We start from the raw sequence: 22,261 nt of genomic DNA on the forward strand, positions 1-22,261 counted from the left end.
TCACATGCAGGCCACCAGTCAGAAGTACTTCATCGCTTGCCCTGCCTTCTCTGCCTGCGTCCCTAGCTCTGTATCCCAGTGATACCTGGGATGATATCCACAGGGATACTGGACCTGACTGCTGGATTCCCACAGATGTGGCCACTATGGTAGAAACAGCAAGAATGCGTCGCCCGAGGAAGTGCCACACCCACAGGCCTCGCAGGATCTACTGTTTTCTCTTTCACCAGTGAGAAGCCCCTTACCCCCAGGTCACACTGTGACTGTTGGGGACAGTTCCAATGGGACTGCAGAGCTCTGCCCGGCTTAGAGCTGGGGGGCAGCTCCACGCACTGCCCCACATCAGTCCCTGTGCCCAGCATAGCAGTTGGAATCTCACTAGAGGATTAACCATGTCTTTTTTTTTTTTTTCAGTTCCTCTCTAATCCAGATGTGTTTAAGGCATCAAGTGAAGTTACCATGGCATTCTGGCCTCATGATTTACTCACGAAGTAACTAAGTAAGTAAGAAGCAAACACGGATGTCCCCGTGAACAAGTATATGTGAAAACTTTACCGCTGCCAGAGACGTGGAGCTTGACTCCAAGGCCTCTTGTGACTGCTCCATGCTGCTCTGGTCTCACCACCCCAAGCAGCGACTCAGAGAGGACCACAGTTCACACACACAGAGAACAAACCGAGCCGAGAACGGGAGCTTGTGGTTTTGTCACTGCTGAAAGGCTCTGGTCTCACAGAAAAATTCACCAATTGTGTGAGCGCCTCGTGCTGCCACAACTAAACAGAACAACAAGAACACGGGCCACTTCATAAGCTACCACCTCCATAGGCTCCACACACTGTGCTGGAGCTATGTGGTCTTCTGGTCCTGGTCTGGTTTCTTTCTAGCTCTCTAGCCATGACAAGCACATGAGCAGGCAATGGGTGCTCCTTTTAACCCAGCAGAAGCTGACGTCAGCAGCAGAATAGCCCCTCGAAGGGCTGAACATGTACCTGAGGAGCCACTAACAGCTGAACAGTCCTGTGAAGGAGGGCTCACAGTTCGTCCTCGCAGGCCTCCAGTCACGAGTCTGCACACGAACATTAGCTACATACATACTTAGAATGTGCTGCTTACCTACCTTCTTTATCGCCTCGGGTACTGCCCATGAGGAACCTGGACACCAGGGGTGTGCTTGATAAGGACAAACAGGTGGAAATGAAGACACTCTGGGTGGGTCTGATCCGCAGAAGGTGTCCCCACCATAAGCCAAAGGCAATCATCAGTAGTGTCATGTAACAAGGTCCTTGTAAGGATATCCTCCACACCTTAAAAAGAACACACAGATTCATGCACACTCCAGAGACAAGAGCCCATCTCTGAACTAGGGTCAGAGCGGAGAACTGATATTTCAGGAAAAAAGGAACTCACAACCCATATATTCAAACATAGTAAACACATAAGCCAGGTTGCAATGCACTCAGGCACAGACGCTAAGTACAAGCATCTCACAGTATCCCTGGAGATTGGTTATAGCTCCCTTACCCCCACCAAATACAAGATACTGAAATCCTCTGATGCTTAAGTCTTTTATTTTAAAATTTTATTTATTTACTTTTATGTGTATGGGAATTTTGTCTGCATGTTTGTCAATGCACCGTATTCATGTCTGATGCCCATGGAGCCCAGAAGAGCGTGTCAGGTCCCCTGAGAATGGAATTACAGAAGCTTGTGAGCTGCCATGTGGGTGCTGAGAAATGAGCCTAGGTCCTCTGGAAGAGCAGCCAGTGCTCTTAACCACTGAGCCATTTCTCCAACTCTGCTCAAATCTTCCTATTAAAAAGGAGCAATACTTATGCCTTCCTGTAGATTTTAAGTTATCTCTAGATGACTTATAAGTCTCAATACAATATAAAGGCTATGCAAAATATTTATATTATATTAATTAGGGAATTAATGACAAAACAAACCTATTGTATATTCAATATAGGAATACCTGTTTCTAAATATGTTCATTTTGAGTTGGCTGAGTCCATGTATGCAGAACCCACAATATGAAACACGGACTATGGGTCATTTATACATGTAACTTCTCTGTTCCCTCTAGTATATGTATAAACACTGTTTGTTTTTTGAGACAAGATTTCTGTGCGTAGCCTTGGCTGTCCTGGAATTCACTCTGTACTGGCCTTGAAGTCAGAGATCCATCTGTCTCTGCCCTGTGGAGCCGTGAGGCAGAAGCCAACAGAGGTTTTCTACAGGGCTAGCCTCCTATGCTCTCCTGTGGATGCTCTGCAGCCTGGGACCTTTGCATCCCTGCTCTACTGCTGGGTAACAATTTCATTCTTCTGGAAACAGGAAGGTGGAGATGCTCCAAAGTTAGGGACTGAGATTTCCAACTCCTGTCACCTGAGCACTCGACTGAGCGCCCACAATGCCCAGTTATGGGTAGGGATGGGCAGCCCCACGGAGGCTGGTTCCAGATGCCCAGAGGCCCTTTCTCTCTAATCCTGTACTTGGCAGGCACAGTGGTGCTCTGGAGCAAACTCCCTTCTTAACACTCCTGCCACGAACAGAGGCACTCCAGGCCGTTTGAGGGTTGGTAAGACTGTTTAAAAAACAAAACGAAACAAAACAAAAAGCCCAAAAACTGCCAACCGTGCTCACAGGAGTAACTGCCCTGAATTCATGAGGCTGAACTGCTGAGCTGGCTTCCAAAATGGCCTGGAGTTGAAGACTGCATCTGTCAATCACTAGCCATGAACTCAGGGACACACTCTACAGCTTCATTTCCACATCTGGAAGGAGGAACAGTGAGACTCAATGATCTCTGAGACAGAAGGACTCTGGGATCCCTGTGAGAGGAGACCATCTCCAGCACTTCTCCGGCACATGGAATGGGGGTGGGGGGGTGGGACCAAGGGGGGCACAGCTCAGGTACAAGTGGGGTCAGTCAGATGTTCCGTTTCCAGTTAGCATGGGGCCCAGAATGCATTTGAAATGCAGCCTACAGCTCACCCTGGGTCAGACCATGTGGGCTTTATCCCCAGATGATTCCTGCAAAGAGGAATTAGGAAGCTCAGATTGGCAAACTTCCCACAATAGCTCTAATCCCCAGACAGGTTTCTCTTTCTTCAAGGCACATCCTTCTGAAACCCTAAAGTCAAGCAATACAGTGGGGCTTAATGCACCATGCCCACAGCTGCAAAGGGGCTGAACACCACGGGTGCACAGCAAGAACCTGCTAGGAGAGCAGAAGATAAGAGAAGAAAACAACTCTGGCTCCCCATGATTCATAATTTATTTGAAGAGAAGTAGTAACTGATGAACTGAAGATAAAAATGAACAACGGTTGGTTCAAAGGGGTCAGTAGCACGAGCCTGTAATCCCAGCACTAGGGAGGGTGAAGTAGGAGGATCTGAGGTCAAGGCCAGCCCTAACTACAGTTAGACCAGTGTCTCAGAACAAAGAGAACAATTTAAGTCGATTTCAAAGCAGGAAAGTGAGAAAGGTCCTGGCAGGTTCAAGAACCCAGACTAAGCATTGAGCAGGGATGGGCACTCAAGGTAGGGAGACTGCATTCTCTGTCATACTAGGAAGCTCTTCCAGACCCCAGGAACTCTGGCTGTTTCTAATCTGAGGATTCAGAGTCCCCAGAGGGTGTCCAGCAACTGCTACCATTTCGGAAAACACTATCAGATGTTTTCTACCAACCACAAGCTGCCTTTACAGTGCTCACAGCCACGATGCTAGCAATGTCACAGAACGTCTCTCACCATGACCGTTGGGCACTACAGACACAAATTTAATTATGGAAACCAGGGGAAACATTAACAAAATTCTCCTGCGGAAGGTCTTGTGGCTCGTTATAGAGGAACAGAACTTTACCTGCCTTGCTTTCCATGAATTGCACTGTTTGCACTGAATGTCTTTAATTATACAATCCCAGACGAGCCAGTGTACTTGGAAACAGAGGGCACGTGTTCCCATGAAGCCTGCCCAAGATGGCACCTGTGATGGCTGGACCTGGCTTACGCTAACATGGCTGAGCACCCCAGAAATCCCTCTACCCAAGCTTATTCCCTCCCTACCCCATGTTCCTCAAGAGAATGCATAGAAAAAATGGGGCCTTTTTTAAAATTTAGGATCTAGAAAAATGGTTAATTTTCTTTGAACTTTAAGTTTAGAAATTAACATCTGTGGTTTAGGATGTCAGAAGCACATGAAGAGACCAAAGTCCCTGCAAGATGGCACTAACAGCTCAGAACTCCTCAGAAGATGCAAGCAGTGAGATCAGACAGAGTCCCTGGAAGACAGCACTAACAGCTCAGAACTCCTCAGAAGAAGCAGGTGGTGAGATCAGACAGATTCCCTGGAAGATGGCACTAACACAGCTCAGAACTCCTCAGAAGAAGCAGGCGGTGAGATCAGACAGATTCCCTGGAAGATGGCACTAACACAGCTCAGAACTCCTCAGAAGAAGCAGGCGGTGAGATCAGACAGATTCCCTGGAAGACAGCACTAACAGCTCAGAACTCCTCAGAAGAAGCAGGTGTTGAGATCAGACAGATTCCCTGGAAGACGGCACTAACAGCTCAGAACTCCTCAGAAGATGCAGGTGGTGAGATCAGACAGAGTCCCTGGAAGACGGCACTAACAGCTCAGGACTCCTCAGAAGGAGCAGGCGGTGAGATAAGACAGATTAACAGAGCTTTCAGCAAAGTTTAAAAAAAGAAAGGAAGGAAGGAAGGAAGGAAGGAAGGAAGGAAGGAAGGAAGGAAGGAAGGAAGGAAGGAAGAAAGAAAGAAAGAAAGAAAGAAAGAAAGAAAGAAAGAAAGAAAGAAAGAAAGAAAAGCAGACAGCTAGGAGTGGTGAACACATTTGTAATTCCAGTACACAGGAGGCAGAGACAGGAGGATTGCCACAATGTTTTTTTTTTTTTTAAATATTTATTTAGTATGTATACAATATTTTGTCTGTGTATATGCCTGAAGGCCAGAAGAGGGCGCCAGACCTCTTTACAGATGGTTGTGAGCCACCATGTGGTTGCTGGGAATTGAACTCAGGACCTTTGGAAGAGCAGGCAATGCTCTTAACCACTGAGCCATCTCTCCAGCCCCGATTGCCACAATGTTAAGGCAACCCTGGGCTACATAGTGAATATCAGGTTCTATCAAGAGTCTAGGGGAATCTCAGCAACAACAGCAGCAAAAACCCTTTCACAGCCCTGCAAGGTGCCGTGCAGGCTACTGGAAGAAAAAAGGAATGATTAATCATAATCAGCTGTCAGTCATGCAAGCCACAGCAGTGACTGGCTTGGCAAGACATGCCCACTGGTGCAATAGTGGCATAAACATTAAGGGAGTAACCAACCACCTCCTGCTTGGATGCAAGCCCCGATCCATAAGGTGAAACCCAAACTTGGCACCATCACTGAGCCAAGAACTTATGGCCTGATGGGACATAGGCTCCAGAGGGGGACCTAGCACCGCTGTTCTGGTAAATGAACACAGCATTAAACTGACTCCTAATGACTCAGACCACCTGAGCATATTCTATATGCGGGAGATGGTTAGTAATGCAGAGACCCACGACTGGCCAAAGCGCAGAGAATGAGAGACTGCAGAGTGCAGTCTCTGCAGAGCCCTAAAGGGAACATGTATACATGTTCCTTTCCCAAGGCTCAGGGACCACCTTAGAAGGAAGTGTCAAAGAGTGTAAGAGCCAGAGGCAGTGGATGGCTACAAAGAAAGATCTTGACACCGCAACTGTCACAGCAGGCACAAAACGGATACAAGCCCGAGCCAGATAAAATCCCAGCATGGAGACAGGCACACAATCACACCCCTAGCTACGGCACAGATGGCAACAGCTCACTGCTGGGAGAGGGAGAGATGGCTTTTTCTAAGACTGCAGTCCCTTATAAGATGACCATGCTCCATCTGAAGACCATACATCCCAGGATATTTGGGGAGCATAAATTTGTATTTACAGGTTAAAAAATAAAACAGACCCAATTTGGGCAGGCAGATCTGGGAAGAGTTGGGGGCCTGAATATGATCAAAATGTATTATATGAACTTGAACCTCTCAAAGAATAAAAACGAGAGAGAGAGACACAAAGTTGTGGGTTAGGGGAGTGGAGGTAGATATGGGAGGAGATGGGGGAGGGAGCAAATATGAACAAAATAGATTTTTAAAAAGCCTCCAAAAATAAATGTGTCTGTTTTTTTTTTTTAAGTGCTATAGAAAATTTGAAAAACAGATAAGGGTGCAACCATGGCTGTCCCCTGTTGTCTCCTGTGTGTGCTTGCCTCTTTACACTGCTATTGTGTAATATGCTTTCTTTCCATATCACTTCTGACTGTATGCAACCCAGGCTGGAACCCTTTCAAAGGCCATTGCTTCAGCCACTGAGCCATCACTTTAACCACTGAGCCATCGCTTTAACCACTGAGCCATCGCTTTAACCACTGAGCCATCTCTTTAACCACTGAGCCATTGCTTTAACCACTGAGCCATCTCTTTAACCACTGAGCCATCTCGCCAGCCCCTAGTTTTGCTGAGGGTGAGTGCCATAACAAACATTTTCCTTGTTTCTATACTCTAGTGTTTCATGGCTACCTAACGTTCCATCAGGCAGTTAGGCTGCTCATTAGCCATTACTTATTCAGATCATTTACAGCATCTTCTAACATGTACTGATTTGTGGGGAAGTGCCACAGGCTGCCTAGGTGGGTTGGAGGACACCTTGCAGGAGCTGATCTTCTCTTTCCACAGTGTGGGTCCTGGAGATTAAATACTGGTGGTCAGGGTTGGTGGCAATCCCTTGTACATGCTGCACCATTGCACCAGTCCCCAGCTGTCCTGTTTTGTTTATTTTTCTTGTTGTTTTGAGACAGGGTCTCACTATGTGGTCCTAACTGGCCTGGGACTTACTGTGTAGAGCGGGCTAGCCTTGAACTCATGGAGATCCACCTGCTCCTGTGTCCCGAGCGCTGGGATTAGGTTAGGTGCCACCATACCTACCTCCAACATTTCTTAAACATGAGGAGTTAAAACTCCTTTGTTGGTAGATTTGTGTGCATATGGGTGTGCAAGGTGGGAGGAGGGAGAGGCAGCAAATGTGTGTGTGTACGTGCACAGCACATACGTGCAGTGAACAGGGGACACATGCTTGGTCATTGTACTGTCTGACCACCTGTTGGAGACAGGGTCTTTCCCTGTCCTGGGGGATGATTAGGGTAAACTAACTGGCCAACAAGGCTAGGAATCTCCACTTTCTAAATACTAGAACTGGGGATATGGAGCACCAAACCAGGTCTCCAATAGTTCTCGTTTTATTCCCTAACACCTTCAATTTTTAAGAAGTTATTCCCTGCCCCCCCTCAATCCAGGCTGTGGTGGCGCACACCATTAATAGGTAGAGGCAGGCAAATCTCAGTGAGTTCAAGACCAGCCTGGGCTACAGAGTAAGTTCCAGGACAGCCAGGACTGTTATACACAGAAACCTTGTCTTGAAAAAAACAAAACAACAACAACAGAAAGAAGTTATTTCCCTTATTTTTGAGGTAAAAGAAAAATCTCTAATTCATTTTCCATCTTAGGAACGTTCTTCTAGAGAATACACTGCGTATTAAGTCTCTATCATATTTCACCCTCGGTTTCACATTTCCCTAGAGCGACCCGTACAAAGCCACGTGAAAATTCATCCCACTCACTAAGTTTTGACATTTTCAAATTTATTATCTTAAAAAAGTATCAAACTAAATTAAAATTCACTTATTCTTAACTATTATTTTTAAGAAATTAGTTAAAAAAAAAACCAGACACTTAATAGCCAAGCAGACTCCATGTGAGTTTAAAAAAAAGTAAGTAAACATAGCTGCCCCCAGGCAACGGCAGAGGGCTGGGTCCTTACCTTCCTCAGCTTTTCCGGAGAAAACTCTAAGCCAACAAGGAACAGGGCAAAGAAGACCCCGAATTCTCCCAGTGTCTCCACCTGTACAATGGACTGAGAACAAGGAAGCTTATTATTGGATGCTTTCTTTGCTTGGCACATATTAACAAAAGAACACATGTGATTATAGAGGATATTCCCCAGCCCTCCACCCCCACCAAAAAAACCCAAACAAACATTTTTTTAAGTGAATTATGTGAATTTCCCTTATATCTGAGATCTTTTTTACTTCCTGCCTGTGCTGGTACATGCACGCATACATACACACACACGCACATGCATACACTTTCTCGATTTGCTAGAGAAATATTTATTTTCATTATAGTTTCTATTGAGAAGCAGCTGTGGGGTTCACTGACTTTCGAATACATGGTCACTTCTGTCTTTGCTACTCCTTTTCTCAACACATGTGCGCGCGTGCGCGCGCACACACACACACACACACAGACAAGCAACAGGCAGAGTTTAAGACCAATTCACCCTGACTTGTTTGGATATGAGCATGTCTAAGTAGGGAAGTTTTTCTCGTGAAGTGAATTTTCCCCATTTGGCCACATCCCAGAGATTCTGTTATGTAATCTGGTGTCTCTCTTTCTTGGCTCATTTGTCAGTTGTTTTTAATACTGTCATACTAAACGAAAAGAAACAGGATGATATATTTAAGTTTTAATTTTTTAAGGTGTTCATGTGGTTGGGACAGTGTTCCTGAGTCCCCATGCCGTCCTGAACCCAGCATGAACCAAGTTTGCAGCAGCCCTGCTCCGTGTTTATCTACACCTTCGCCTTCAGCCTGTCTTACTGCGCTACGTTTACCGCACTCGTTCACAATGCTCTTGTCTGTACGCCATCAAGTCTCTCTTTCCACTTACGGTTCAGCCAGATGTTACTTCCTTGACATCTTCTTGTTTTTATGCTTCCTTTGCTCTTATTTTCTTTTTATTTCCCTTCCCTTTTCTGGGTCAGATCATCGATACGATGCCAAAAGAATACACTTAAATCTCCATTTCTCAACAATGAAAGCCTATCAAGCTCCTAGAGGGAAACGTTACTGGTCTGGTCCTGCTGACCACGCCCTACTTTTAGCTAGGATGCTCTTGGATCTTTACTCAGAATCACATCACCTTCCTGTGGTACAGGTAATTGAGTACCCTCAGTACGCAGGTGTTGTGTGGCCCAGTTACTCTGACCTGGCAGTTTGTAAGAGATCTCTGCTCCTGTGTGCTTGCTTTTACCCTCGACACTCTGGATGGGAAAGGGATGAGGCAGAGGGATTTTCTCGATCTTACTATACTGTTTTAAGTCGGTGGAAACATTTGGGCAGAATATGAACCTGGAGCACAGCTCACTATGCTGTGAAGCCTTTGAGACCCTCCCGGGACGGAAGGCTACCTCCACCACATCAGGTTACTTTTTTCCTAGAAGGCAGCAGGCTCGGAGTCTGAGCAGGCTAGGCAGACAGACAGCCCTTTTCCTGGCCAAAGATCATTTACTGTTCAGATCAGTCTTCAGCCTGAAATCACTGAGCTCTTCCGACCTCGGGAGGCAGAGACAGGCGGATATCTGTGAGTTCGAGACCAGCCTGGTCTACAAGAGCTAGTTCCAGGACAGTCTCCAAAGTCACAGAGAAACTCTGTCTCGAAAAACCAAAAAAAAAAAAATAAAAACACAAACAACTGTGGACTAGAGCGCCCCACAAGGCCCTGCGCACTGCACTGCGTCCTTCCTGAGAACTGTGGACTAGAGCGCCCCACGGGGCCCTGCGCACTGCACTGCGACCTTCCTGAGAACTGTGGACTAGAGCGCCCCACGGGGCCCTGCGCACTGCACTGCGACCTTCCTGAGAACTGTGGACCAGAGCGCCCCACAGGGCCCTGCACACTGCACTGCGTCCTTCCTGAGAACTGTGGACCAGAGAGCCCCCCAGGGCCCTGCACACTGCACTGCATCCTTCCTGAGAACTGTGGACTAGAGCGCCCCACAGGGCCCTGCGCACTGCACTGCGTCCTTCCTGAGAACTGTGGACTAGAGAGCCCCCCAGGGCCCTGCACACTGCACTGCATCCTTCCTGAGAACTGTGGACTAGAGCGCCCCACAGGGCCCTGCGCACTGCACTGCGTCCTTCCTGAGAACTGTGGACTAGAGAGCCCCACAGGGCCCTGCGCACTGCACTGCGTCCTTCCTGAGAACTGTGGACCAGAGAGCCCCACAGGGCCCTGCGCACTGCACTGCGTCCTTCCTGAGAACTGTGGACTAGAGCGCCCCACGGGGCCCTGCGCACTGCACTGCGACCTTCCTGAGAACTGTGGACTAGAGCGCCCCACGGGGCCCTGCGCACTGCACTGCGTCCTTCCTGAGAACTGTGGACCAGAGAGCCCCACAGGGCCCTGCGCACTGCACTGCGTCCTTCCTGAGAACTGTGGACTAGAGAGCCCCCCAGGGCCCTGCACACTGCACTGCATCCTTCCTGAGAACTGTGGACTAGAGCGCCCCACAGGGCCCTGCGCACTGCACTGCGTCCTTCCTGAGAACTGTGGACCAGAGAGCCCCACAGGGCCCTGCGCACTGCACTGCGTCCTTCCTGAGAACTGTGGACCAGAGAGCCCCACAGGGCCCTGCGCACTGCACTGCGTCCTTCCTGAGAACTGTGGACCAGAGAGCCCCACGGGGCCCTGCGCACTGCACTGCGTCCTTCCTGAGAACTGTGGACCAGAGCGCCCCACGGGGCCCTGCGCACTGCACTGCGTCCTTCCTGAGAACTGTGGACCAGAGAGCCCCACGGGGCCCTGCGCACTGCACTGCGTCCTTCCTGAGAACTGTGGACCAGAGAGCCCCACGGGGCCCTGCGCACTGCGTCCTTCCACTCTCTCCGGGTGTCTTAGTGAAATGAGGAGGGTTCTGAGGCTGGTCCTGTTCTCTCCTGGACTGTTCCCTCACAATAAACTGACAGCGCCCACTCTGAGCAGCCTCTTCCCACTGTCACTCCACCACCACCACCAAGTATACTTAAGTGACGTACTCAAAAATGACCAGGAACCCTTTCTTTCCTGCCGGAAGTGTGTTTATTTCCTTATGACAGGGATCGTCACCCTGCTCCTGAGACGGCTTCAGGTCTACTGACGCTTGAGACCGGGACTTCAGCCATCTCCCCAAATCACAGGAACTGCATAAAATTCACTGAGATCAACATTTCCAGTTGATTTATTGTCTGAATGTTGGTCTGGACAACCCAGGCCATCATATCACCAGAAATGCAATTTTTAATGTTAGCATAATTTAAAGAGACAGACAGCCTGTCATAAAGTCCTCTTGCCCCAAGAAACGCAGTATTCCCATGGATTAAAGTAAGCATCAAAGACATCTTAGAGTGGTATCTTCACTGACTTGAGCCCAGATCTGTTTCATGTACCTTATTAGACACTAAAACAGTGAGAATTATTCTTACCTTAATACTGTTTAGTCCTGAAGGCCCCAGAAGCACACCACAGATTATATACCCAAACATCGTAGGCAAGCCTATTGTTGTACACAGCCAGCCACAAGGTAAGGACAGCATCCCTATGGTCACAATGTCCTAAGACAGAAAGAAAACAATAATCAACACAGAGTGGTTGGCTGCGAGAGGGCATCTCATCCCGCAAGAATACAAACCAAGCGATGAGAGTCAGAGGGCGAGCTCTCACTCCTGATGTCTCACACAGACGCTGAGAACCCTAAACTGTGCTCTAAGAGATGAAGTTCAATTCTGAACTGGTTGGTCTGTTTGTTCAAGCACTCTAAAAACATTCTAGGATCCAAGAACACTTGAATCCCATTGAGTGTTCTGGCCCCAGGGCCCTAAGAGCTCACATGTTAATTCATGATACCTTGGATTTCTCACTACTCAGTAAGTGATACAGTAAGATCCAGCATGGTGCTGAAGCCCCCAGGTGAGTGAGACTTGGGGTGGGGTATTTATCCAGCCTCCAATATTTCATAGAAATTATTTATTCATCACAAGAGGAGGGGAAGAGAACTTTCCAGAGGGCCCCCAACCTCCATGGAGGGAACTGATAATGTCAGCTGGGGAATCAGGTCTAGGACAATTCAGTCATAACCACGGACAGCAACACCTGCCTTGGGCTGGTTCTCTGCAGGAAGAATTAGCAGCTGGGCAGAGTCCCTGGGCATCCTGTCTTGTCTGTCCAACAAGAGAGGCTGCTTAAAACTCAAATGTGGTGCTGTCTGCCTGTAATCCTAGCACTTGGGAGGCTAAGGCAGGAGGCCTGGTGAGAACTCAGGCCAAACTGCTCCAGGCCAGCCCAGGCTTCATAGTGACAGCCCATCTCAACAAAAGAAAAGAAGACAAGGAAGGCTTCTCAGAGAGCAGGTGAGTGATCAGGTGGAGCCTCTGACAGCGAGAAGGTTGGCATCCGGTCTGAGGCAGGAGACGGCTCAACCTCGCTGGCCAGCCCCAGGCTGATGGCTACGGCTTGCCTTTATGAAGTGGTGGTCCGCACGTGGGATAGTGGAATCCCGGGGTTTGGTCAGAATATACTGGTTGTTCTGAGAATCGATAAGCATGCTGAGGCCCAGGCCATCCTCCACTTCCCGCTTTGTGATGTTCTGCTTGGAACTGGCCTCCTCTTCCTCCACTCTCAGAACCGCCTCAAAGTTGACTCCCTTGACCTGGAAGCATAACCAATATTATACAATTAGAATTAAGGGCTTTCACATCAGCAGTTCAAGAATACAAGACTGAAAGAGTAACTGAAATATTTTAGTGTCCTGTGACAAAGAGATCAGTGATGCTAAGTCTGGAGCCAGGACCTGTAATCCCATCTTGTGCAGGGAGGCGCAAGGATTTTGTTCAAGAACTACCTGGACTCCTGAGTGAATTCAAGGGGGGGCACAGGCAAGTTGGCAAGATTCCATCTCACAATAAATAAAAGTGAGAAGAAGGCCAGACGTGTAATCCAGGGTACGGCACTGGGTGTGTGATCCAGGGTACGGCACTGGGTGTGTGATCCAGGGGCACGGCACTGGGTGTGTGATCCAGGGTACGGCACTGGGTGTGTGATCCAGGGTACGGCACTGGGTGTGTGATCCAGGAGTATGGCACTGGGTGTGTGATCCAGGGGCACGGCACTGGGTGTATAATCCAGTGGTATGGTACTTTTCTAGCAATGTGCACAGCCCTGGCTTCAATATGCAATACTTCCAACAAACCAACCAACCAAACAAACCCAATAACATCCATTAGCCAGAATTAGGGAATTTTTCAACTAAAGAATTTAGAGGTAAAAATATTAGGACTTATGCTACTTCCAAGCATCCACTTTCCTTGATTTATGGTATATTCTTCCAAATATTTGCAGCTCTAGAAAAACCTTAGAGCTCTTCTCCGAACCCAGAATGAACTAAGCGCCCCTTTCCCTCCCTGTTTTCTATTCTCCCCACACACCCGCATTAACTCTGATTTGTTTTCAGCCCATAACCATTTATAGGTTCCCCAAGACCCACAATTCTTGGCATCAGTATGAATTTTCCCTTACAATCTCAACATCGGACAAATGAGAAGCCTAAATCCTATTTCTACTATAAACCTGTCTTTTGCAGAATTTAACAGATGCCCCAGTAGATAAGCACGAAAAACTCAACCACCCCAAATCCCGAGTCTAGAGCCCCGACCCAAGCTGAGTGGTAAAGCTAGTGCCTGAGACAAGTCATTCATACGGGAGTGATTGCATTTGTTACAAGAGAAAGCAGGCTAGCTAGCTCACTTCTGAGGACATGCCACACGAATTCCGATGTGGCACAGAGGTGTTTTGGTGTGCCCTCTCATCCTCAGCTTCCCGAAGACACACATGTGACCATCTTGAGCATGCCAGGGCCCATGAGATCATAACGGCTTAGCAGGCGGAGAAGTCACCCTGGAGTGCTGCTTACTGATTTATTGTCGTCAAAGGCATGCTCCTCTATCTCCTCCTCCAAACGGTCCGCAGCTTTCCTCACGTCTTCAAGAATCTCGTCGAGCATGGATAGACTCTTGTTTTGATGTTGCATGTTTTTAAGGGCTTCCACTTGGTGTTTTTCTGCAGCAAGGAGTTCCACATACTCTGTCTCTTCCTAACGATTTGTAAGAATTGAAGATGTGGTGAGGGTTTACACCAGGCTATGACTTCCTCATGTCCACTAAGGGCTCTGATCTGGATTAGACCTAAAAGTTTTCTAGGTCAAGGGGCCATCTGTACAGGTGCAACTCTAACTCTGACCAGCAGAGGGAGTCAAACATTCTTACCTGCTCATATCTATACACTGAGCTTATAGCAAAAAAAAACATGCAGGGCAAGCAACAAGAAAACAGCAAAGAAGCATCCTAAGCAGGCTTGCTCATCACCCATGGAGGTCCTCTGCTAACAGAAAACCATGTTCTGAGCACAGCAACACCGCAAGCATCGTAGTGCCATACACAGATATTTAGCTACTTTCTGAGTTTACAGGTAGCATACAATCCAATACCAGTCAGTCTGAGCTGAGCACTAAGATTTCCATGACATGGGTAGGTGCCTTCTGGAAGCAATGATGGCGCAAACAGGGCTGTGAGAAAGTCTCCCTCCAGGTAGCCCCACCCCAAACTCCCATCCCTGCCAGATCCCTAGACAGGGCAGGTTCCCCCCAGATTGGAAGCTGACCTTAATGGCAGCCTCCCTCAAAGCCTCCAGCCGTTGCTTGCTGCTCTCCTTCATGTTGACCACATCTCTGTAATCCCCCTGCAGGGCTCTCTGCAATCCATAGATGGCCTGGAAGACAGAGTTCTCACTCTCATTCAGTTCTTTCTGGAAGATCTCAAAAGTGTGCACCTGGAAGAGCTTCTCCTCCCCCGAGAGCGTGGCGTCCTTCTCCACCGCTCGGATGGCGCTCTTCAGTTTGTTCAGCACGACGTTCTTCTGCCGCAGGAGCCCAGTGAGCCTCCGGCAGCTGTCCAGGACCCACTGCTTCCTCTGGGTGGCGGTGGCCCCCTTCCCGCGATGTAACTTGATGGCATGCTTCGCAACCTCCTCGTGCTCGGCAGCGCTGGCTATCAAGTGAAAGAACGGAAGCAGCATCCAGAAGAGGCTCTCATCCAGGACCTTCATGGTCCAAGGACGAGGGGCGGGGTGCAGGGCCTTTTGCTACATCCAGCTTGCATCTTACACGGACATTCTCAGCTGAAAAAACAGATAAGACGTTACATCAACCTCTGAACTATTGTATTCAGATTACAACCAAACACTGAATGTTAAAGCGCCATAAGTGGTGAGTGAAGGAGTTTCCTCGACTTTAGAGAAGACTTTAAAAGCTGAAAACACAGTCCCGCAAGGCAGTAATGTCACACGCCTGTAATCCCAGCATGGAGGAAAGGGAAAAAGAAGATTCAGCTGGGAGCTCAAGGCCAGTCTACACCACAGAATGTCTTGTCTCGAAACAAGCCAACAACTAGAGCAGTAAGTAAATCATACAGCTTCATAAACTGGCACGTGTGATAGACAGAACCTGTCCACTCAAGAGGAACCACATGTTGCTGGGCGGTGGTGCTGCATGCCTTTGATCCCGGAACTCAGGAGGCGGAAGCAGGGGGAGCTTTGTGAATTCAAGGCCAGTCTGGTCTACAGAGTGAGTTCCAGGACAGCCAGGACTACAGAGAGAAACCCTGTCTCAGAAAAAAAAAAGCAGAAGAAAAAAATCAACTTTCCCATCACATGGGAAGCCACTGTCTTTGGAGGTGCTGAGTGGCACGCTCGGCCACTGTTCCCTTCCCAGAGCCTTGGGGAGTATTGTCAGTTTTCCCAGGTCAGCCGTAGTTAATAAAGCAGACATTCCAGAGTCTGATGCTCCTGGAACTCTAGGACTTGACCAAAGGCTCAAACCTTTTCCACCACTGAGACTCAGGCTCATCCTCCTTTCCTCTGAAGGGAGAATAACACCACATATCAGTGTTTGGCAAAAAAAAAAAAAAAAACCACACACACACACAAAAAAAAACCCCAGAGAACCTGGTTTCTGATGTCTCGCTTGGGGGCGTGGGGAGGTCTTGGAGCCAGCTGCAGCTGAGACGACAAGAAGACGCTGCCCGAGGCAGGTGACAGCAGTGTCTTAGAAGCTAGTGGCTGCAGTGCTCAGTAACAGTCCCTGAGAAGGAATGACCTTGGAGGCTGAAAAACAGACCAAATCAGAAACAAAGATTAGACAGGTCCCGTGAGTTAAAACTCTAAGAGTCATCCATGGAACCTGCTGGACATGGACCCTGATCACAAGGACTTATGCCCACAGAAAAATATTAATGTTTGTACAACTGAGACATTTTCTTAATTGAGGCTTCCTTCTCTCAGATGATTTTAGCTAATCAAACAATCGAAATCACCAAGAAAAGACCACGTTGTGGCTGAAAGCCAACTGTCAGGCTTCAGCAGGGCTTGAGCAGTCTGGCTGCTCAGGCTGGCTAGAGACGCAAGGAGAAAGAACTCACTGCTTGGTAGCTTTACTCTGTGCCAGTATCAACACAGCTTTACCCACCCGGGTGATCAACTCACAAGCAAACTGACTATTTCCTCCTACATGGCAATAAACCGGATCTGTTACCTCTATGCTTCCTGCTGCCCTCCTCCTGCTCCCAAGGGGCGTAGTCCCGCTTTACAAGGGCACATGGGGCTTCTCCAGAACTAGGGCAGGGACTTGGGATCCTTCGTTTTCGCTTCCGGTCACTCATCGTCCCCCACACATCAAGATCTCCATATGTGACTAGTTTATCGATCTCACGCCTCAGAAGACAGTGTGTGTGAGAAGGGCATATTACAATCATTTCTGCTTCCTTCCCCAACCAGGCCCCTGAAATCAGTCATCTTCTAGTTCATACAGGAGAGAGTTAATTTTTATAACAACTTTTTGAGGATTCAGTTGTGCAAACAGGAATATTTTTCATAAAAGATACTTATAACATAAACATGATTGAAATTATCTAGACACCCATAAAATATGGCACCTTTTTCCTAAGTTCATTTTATTTTACCTTCAAATCTGCCTACAAGATCCTATATATTTTATATAGTATTTTCTAAAATTTAGTAAATTAGTAAACATTTTTAGTATGTTGCTATTTTTAATTGCTTAAGAAGACATTTTGATGGCAGGTGGGATGGTGTACACTTGCAATCCCAATACTCAGGAAGCTGAACTAAGGCAGAAAAGCCAGGAGCTCAAGGTCACTGTGAACTACATAGAAAGTCTGAGGCCAGCCGGGGTTACATAAGAAGAACACATTTTCCCCCAAAAGCAATAATGACAATAATAAAACGGAAAGACTCTCTGGTTTTCTGCAATACTGAACAGCCACATACAACAGCTTGGATAGATCACAACACTGACTGGAGAGATCCCCCAAAGGCAAAACGCTGTAAAGTCCACCTAGTGTTCTCAAAATGACAGCATGGCAGGAAGGCCGCGTGGATGAGTGGTCCTTAGCATTAGGAGCAGGAGGCGGTGGCAATGGCTGCTAAAAGGAGTAGGAGGGACTCCCTAGAGCTAGACAGGCCTGAACAGACGAGGGCAAAGATGCTTATACACACACTCACCTGGGGCTCGACAGCTGAGCCACTCTCCACAGCAGGCACTCTGAACAACATCCCAAATGTGACTGCTGACAACTTCCTGCTAGTATACAGCCCAGAGGGCAAAATGCTGCTCCTAGACAGAACAAGTGAAGGATCTACTTCACCTAATTTTCTTCTTAGTCTTAAAATTGAGGTGGAAATTAATAAATGGGACCTCCTGAAACTGTAAAGCAAAGGACCCAGTCAACAAGACAAAACGACAGCCTACAGAACGGGAAAAGATCTTCACTAACCCACATCAGACAGAGGTCTGATCTCCAAAATATACAAAGAACTCAAGAAATTGGACACCAAAAGATCACATAATCCAATAAAAAATGGAGTACAGACCTAAACAGAGAACTCTCAACAGAGGACTCTAAAATGGCTAAAAGACACTTAAGGAAATGTTCAGCATCTTTAGTCATCAGAGAAATGCAAATCAAAACAACTCTGAGATTCCATCTTACACCTGTAAGAATGGCCAAGATAAAAAACCACTGATGGCAACTTATGCTGGAGAGGTTGTGGGGAAAAGGGAACACTTCTGCATTGCTGGTGGGAATGCAAACTGGTACAACCCCTTTGGATGTCAATGTGGCAATTTCTCAGAAAACTAGGAAACAACCTTCCTCAAGACCCAGTAATACCACGTGCTCAACTATGTTCATAGCAGCTTTGCTCGTCATAGCCAGAACCTGGAAACAACCTAAACATTTAAAATGTTTTAATAACTTAGGACTTTTCATGACAATGAGATATGTCTGCTCCTGGCAGCACCAATTACTTAAAGGGGAAGATGGGCATCGAAGAGGCTCCTTATGGAGTTGGTTAGCCATTTGAACAAGAAACTGCTCTTGCCTGGACTGCTTGATGTTATGCTGTATGAACTGGATATGCAGGACCTACAGAGAAATGACTGCTGAACTTGCCTAAAGGTGAGATGATCCTTCAGGGTTCGTGCTTCATGAAATAGTCTGCCAGACAATCTGCAGGACACAGAAGAAAATGACTGACAAACTGCCAATATAGGTGGAACTGTCTTTGAAATTTCCTGCTTTGTAGAAAAGTCTGCTGGAGGCTCCAAAGCCACAGAGAAACCCTGTCTCAAAAAAACCAAAAAAAAAAAAAAAAAAAAAAAAAAAAAAAAAAAAAGTCTGCTGGATACTATGGGCCTATAGGCTGAAGATGGATGCCTCAACGGTACAGGAGAACTTTGGGTGACTGCCCAGGCAGTGAGATGTCTCTGTCAATTGTCTCTGTCAATTCTACAGTTTTGGAAGTTGCTCACAATGCGCTTCCTGTTTTGGACCTATAGCAAGGCAGAACTTAGCGGCAGGGGGGAGGAGTGGGGGGGGCGCAGGACGGGACACTAAACTGAACGCTGGGAGAAAGAAGGTAGAGTCAGGAGAAGCCATGTAGCTCCACCAGAGACAGACACCAGAACTTTACCCGGTAAGCCACAACCTCGTGGCAATACACAGAGTAATGGAGATGAGTTAATTTAAGATGTGAGTTGACCAGAAATACGCTTAAGCTATTGGCCAAACAGTATTGCAAATAATATGGTTTCTGTGTGATTATTTTGGGGCTGAGCAGCCAGGAACAAACAAGTAGCCTTCATACAATACAAAAGAATCATAAATTTTACTTCAAAACTTATTAAGAACAAAAACAATCTTAGTTTTCATTTTTGAAACACTATATTACTACATAAGCCAGGCTACCGTCAGGCTCCTCATTCTCCTGCCTCAGCCTCCAAGGTAGAAGTTCTCTACACGACAATATTTGAGTAAGTTAAAGAGGAAGAAGTGAATGGGACAGCAAAGAAAAATCTCAATGGGAAAAATAAAATTACTGAATTAAAACCCTTTGGTTTAAAGCCTATTTATTATTTATCTGTTTACTTATTTTTTGAGACAGTCTCACTATGTAGCCCTGGCTGACCTCAAGCTCACAGAGATCTGGCTGTCTCTGCCTCCCAAGTGCTGGGATTAAAAGTGTACTCTACCAACAGCAAAATTTATTTTAAATTCTAAAGGACACTTGAAAAGGGCACTTATACCCCATACACCCACAACAGGTAGTTGGCAAAGACAAAGTCTACGAATTCATACCTAAGGACTACAAGAATTAGAAAACAAGAAAGAGGAAGTAAATGACAGGATAATTCTCGTGAGCCCTGAGGAGAGTTTTAAAGCACTGTGTGAGCATTAGAGTACTACTCATTGGTCAAAACAATGACATCTTGAAATCTGCACGCTAATGGATGGAACTAGAAAACAACATCCCGAGTGAGGTAGCCCAGACCCAAAAAGAAGAACATGGGATGAACTCACTCATAAGTGGACACTGGCTGTAAACAAAGAAGCCTATAGTTCAACGAAGTGAGCCTACAGTTCATGATTCTAGAGAAGCTATGTAACAAGGTGAACCCTAAGAAAAATATACATAGATCTACCTGGGAAGTCGAAATAGACAAGATCACCTGACACAATTGGGAGCATGGGGTTGGGGGAATAGGGAGGCTGGAAAGGGAAGATGAGGGGAGAAAAAGAGTGGGGAGGAGATCTTGGGGGAACGGGATAGTCAGATGGAGGAAGAACAGAGATGAGAGCAAGGAAAGAGATATTTTGATTGAGGGAGCCATTATGGAGCTGGCAAGAAACCTGGCTCTAGAGAAATTCCCAGGAATCCATAAGGATGACCCCAGCTAAGACCCTAAGCAATAGAGGAGAGGGGGGCCCAACTGGCCTTGCCCTGTACTCAGACTGATGAATATTTTAAATGTCACCACAGAACCTACATCCAGCAACTGATGGAAACAGAGGCAGAGACCTGCATCGGAGCACTGGACTGAGCTCTCAAAGTTCAGTTGTAGAGTGGGAGGAGTGAGAATATGGGCCAAGAGGTCAAGACCAAAATGAGGACACCTACTGAGACAGTCTACCTGAGCTAATGGGAGCTCACTAACTCCAACCGGACTGGGAAGGAACAAGCATAGATCCAAACTAGTCCCTCTGAATGTGGTGACAGTTGCATGGCTGGGGCAGACAGTGGGGCCCTGGCAGTGACACCAGGATTTATCCCTACTGCATGTACTCGCTTTTTGGGAACCTATTCTCTTTGGATGGACACCTTCCTCAGCCTAGATACAGTAGGGAGGGCACTGGACCGTCCCCAGAGCAACGTGCCTTACCCTCTCTGAGGAGTGGATGGGGGAAGGGCAGGTGGAGGGAACGGGAAGAGGGGAGGGAGTGGGAACTGGGATTGGCATATATAATGAAAAAGATAATTAGTCTTCCTTTTAAAAGAAATTTTAAAAAGTCAAAAAAGTACTGTGTTAAATTATTAGGCAGGGGAGAGAAGCATTTCACTAGTCGACCAATCCTTGAAACTACTTTGGAAAAAGAACAAAACATAATATGGAAGAGGAATAAGATGTCGTGAACCATAGCTTCTTGGTGGTGTACAAAAGGTTCAAATAGCTACTTTGTTCATTAGGTTCCAACTCAAGTCCACAAAGAAAGGAGACAGAGCCTACTCGCTAGTCAGCTGCCTGTGTCTGTTCTTTCTCTTGTTAGGGAAGCCAAGGAGGAGACAGAGGCTGTGAAGAACGAGGCCCTTTCGTCGGCAGCAAATATTTCTCCGTGTAAGCAAATCTACCCTGTGCCCCACATAGCCGAGTTAGATGCTGAAAACAGGCGCTAGGGTCTATGCGGTCCTACCCTCCTTTTAAGAGTTGGCAAAAGGCTGGAGCCAGAGGTTAAACGTACTGTGTTAGAGGGACCTTCCAAGTCACTTTCAACAGACTTGATTGGTCACACACACACACACACACACACACAAATCCTACACCCAAACTAAGAACTAGGACTCCTTGAGTAATGTGTAAACCTTGGTTGCTTGTTGACTACACCTCTCAGGCTGTATAAGCTTCCAAGTGTTGGGGGACACCGCACTTCCTGCACCACACCCTCCCTCAAGACAATCTTGGGGGGTCCGTTTCCAGGTATACCTTTAAAAATAGGTTGTCTCAGTACCTCGGGGAGCTGAATCCTCGAGTCTAGGTGAAGTCTTGAGAAGGGGAGCCCCTCCCCACCCCCAGAAATCACTGGAAGGGTAACTTCCCGGGAAGGAGCCCCCCACAGGAAAGGAGACAAAGGCAGCCCCCGAGGGAGAACTCCCCCTTTGGAAGAGACAAACCGTGAAGGATCCCCGGGTAGGAGTCCCCAGGATTCCGGGGACCCCGGGGTAACCAGTCTCAGGACAGGAGTCCCGCAATCGCAGAGCTCACCCCAATGGAGGAGGCCGCTCCCTGGACCTGAGACCTCAGCATCACTGTCTCCGATCGGGAGCTTCCTGGCGCAGCCAGCAGGACAGACGTGGGCCTGCCCACATCCCTTTCGTGGGCGTGGGACCAGGACACGGAGGACGGCACCGCCCTCTTTTTACTTCAGGCTCTTCTGACGTGCTGCTGAAAAGTAGTCGCGGCCCCTTTAAGCAAGCTGCCGGTGGACAGCTCTGTGGACCTCTGCACGGCGCGGTGCATGCCGGGAACAGTAGTTTCTACAGCTTGTCTCTTTCCAGTGAGTGCGTAACCTAAGGGCCAGAAAACAGCAATAGCCTCCGAAAGAGAGGTCACGGTTTGCCCAAAACGCCGAGCGTCAGGCAGGAAGGGTGCCTGTCTACACTGCATGCGGAGAACCGGAGACTGAGTT

At 47.6% G+C, this 22,261-nt stretch overlaps 1 protein-coding gene across 4 annotated transcripts in view; it reads right to left on the minus strand.

Annotated features, from left to right (window-relative positions):
• Tmco3 (transmembrane and coiled-coil domains 3) overlaps nt 1-22,228 on the minus strand; it is a 38,607-nt gene extending 16,379 nt beyond the window's left edge. For 2 of the 4 annotated variants that reach the window (XM_057752825.1, XM_057752821.1), the window contains exons 1-8: nt 21,838-22,228; nt 15,948-16,106; nt 14,607-15,122; nt 13,861-14,040; nt 12,409-12,600; nt 11,378-11,506; nt 7,897-7,989; nt 1,118-1,304 (exon numbers count right to left, since the gene is read on the minus strand). In XM_057752825.1, the coding sequence (XP_057608808.1) occupies nt 1,118-1,304; nt 7,897-7,989; nt 11,378-11,506; nt 12,409-12,600; nt 13,861-14,040; nt 14,607-15,050 (1,225 nt within the window). In that variant the 5' untranslated portion in view covers nt 15,051-15,122; nt 15,948-16,106; nt 21,838-22,228. Of the gene's footprint in view, nt 1-1,117; nt 1,305-7,896; nt 7,990-11,377; nt 11,507-12,408; nt 12,601-13,860; nt 14,041-14,606; nt 15,123-15,947; nt 16,107-17,522; nt 17,552-21,837 lie in introns of those variants that run through there. The other 2 variants (XM_057752823.1, XM_057752824.1) reach the window with 2 other exon arrangements.
• Nucleotides 22,229-22,261: the final 33 nt, after the last annotated feature.

The sequence above is a fragment of the Chionomys nivalis genome, chromosome 20, assembly GCF_950005125.1.
Source record: "Chionomys nivalis chromosome 20, mChiNiv1.1, whole genome shotgun sequence".
NCBI classification, from domain to species: Eukaryota; Metazoa; Chordata; class Mammalia; order Rodentia; family Cricetidae; genus Chionomys; species Chionomys nivalis.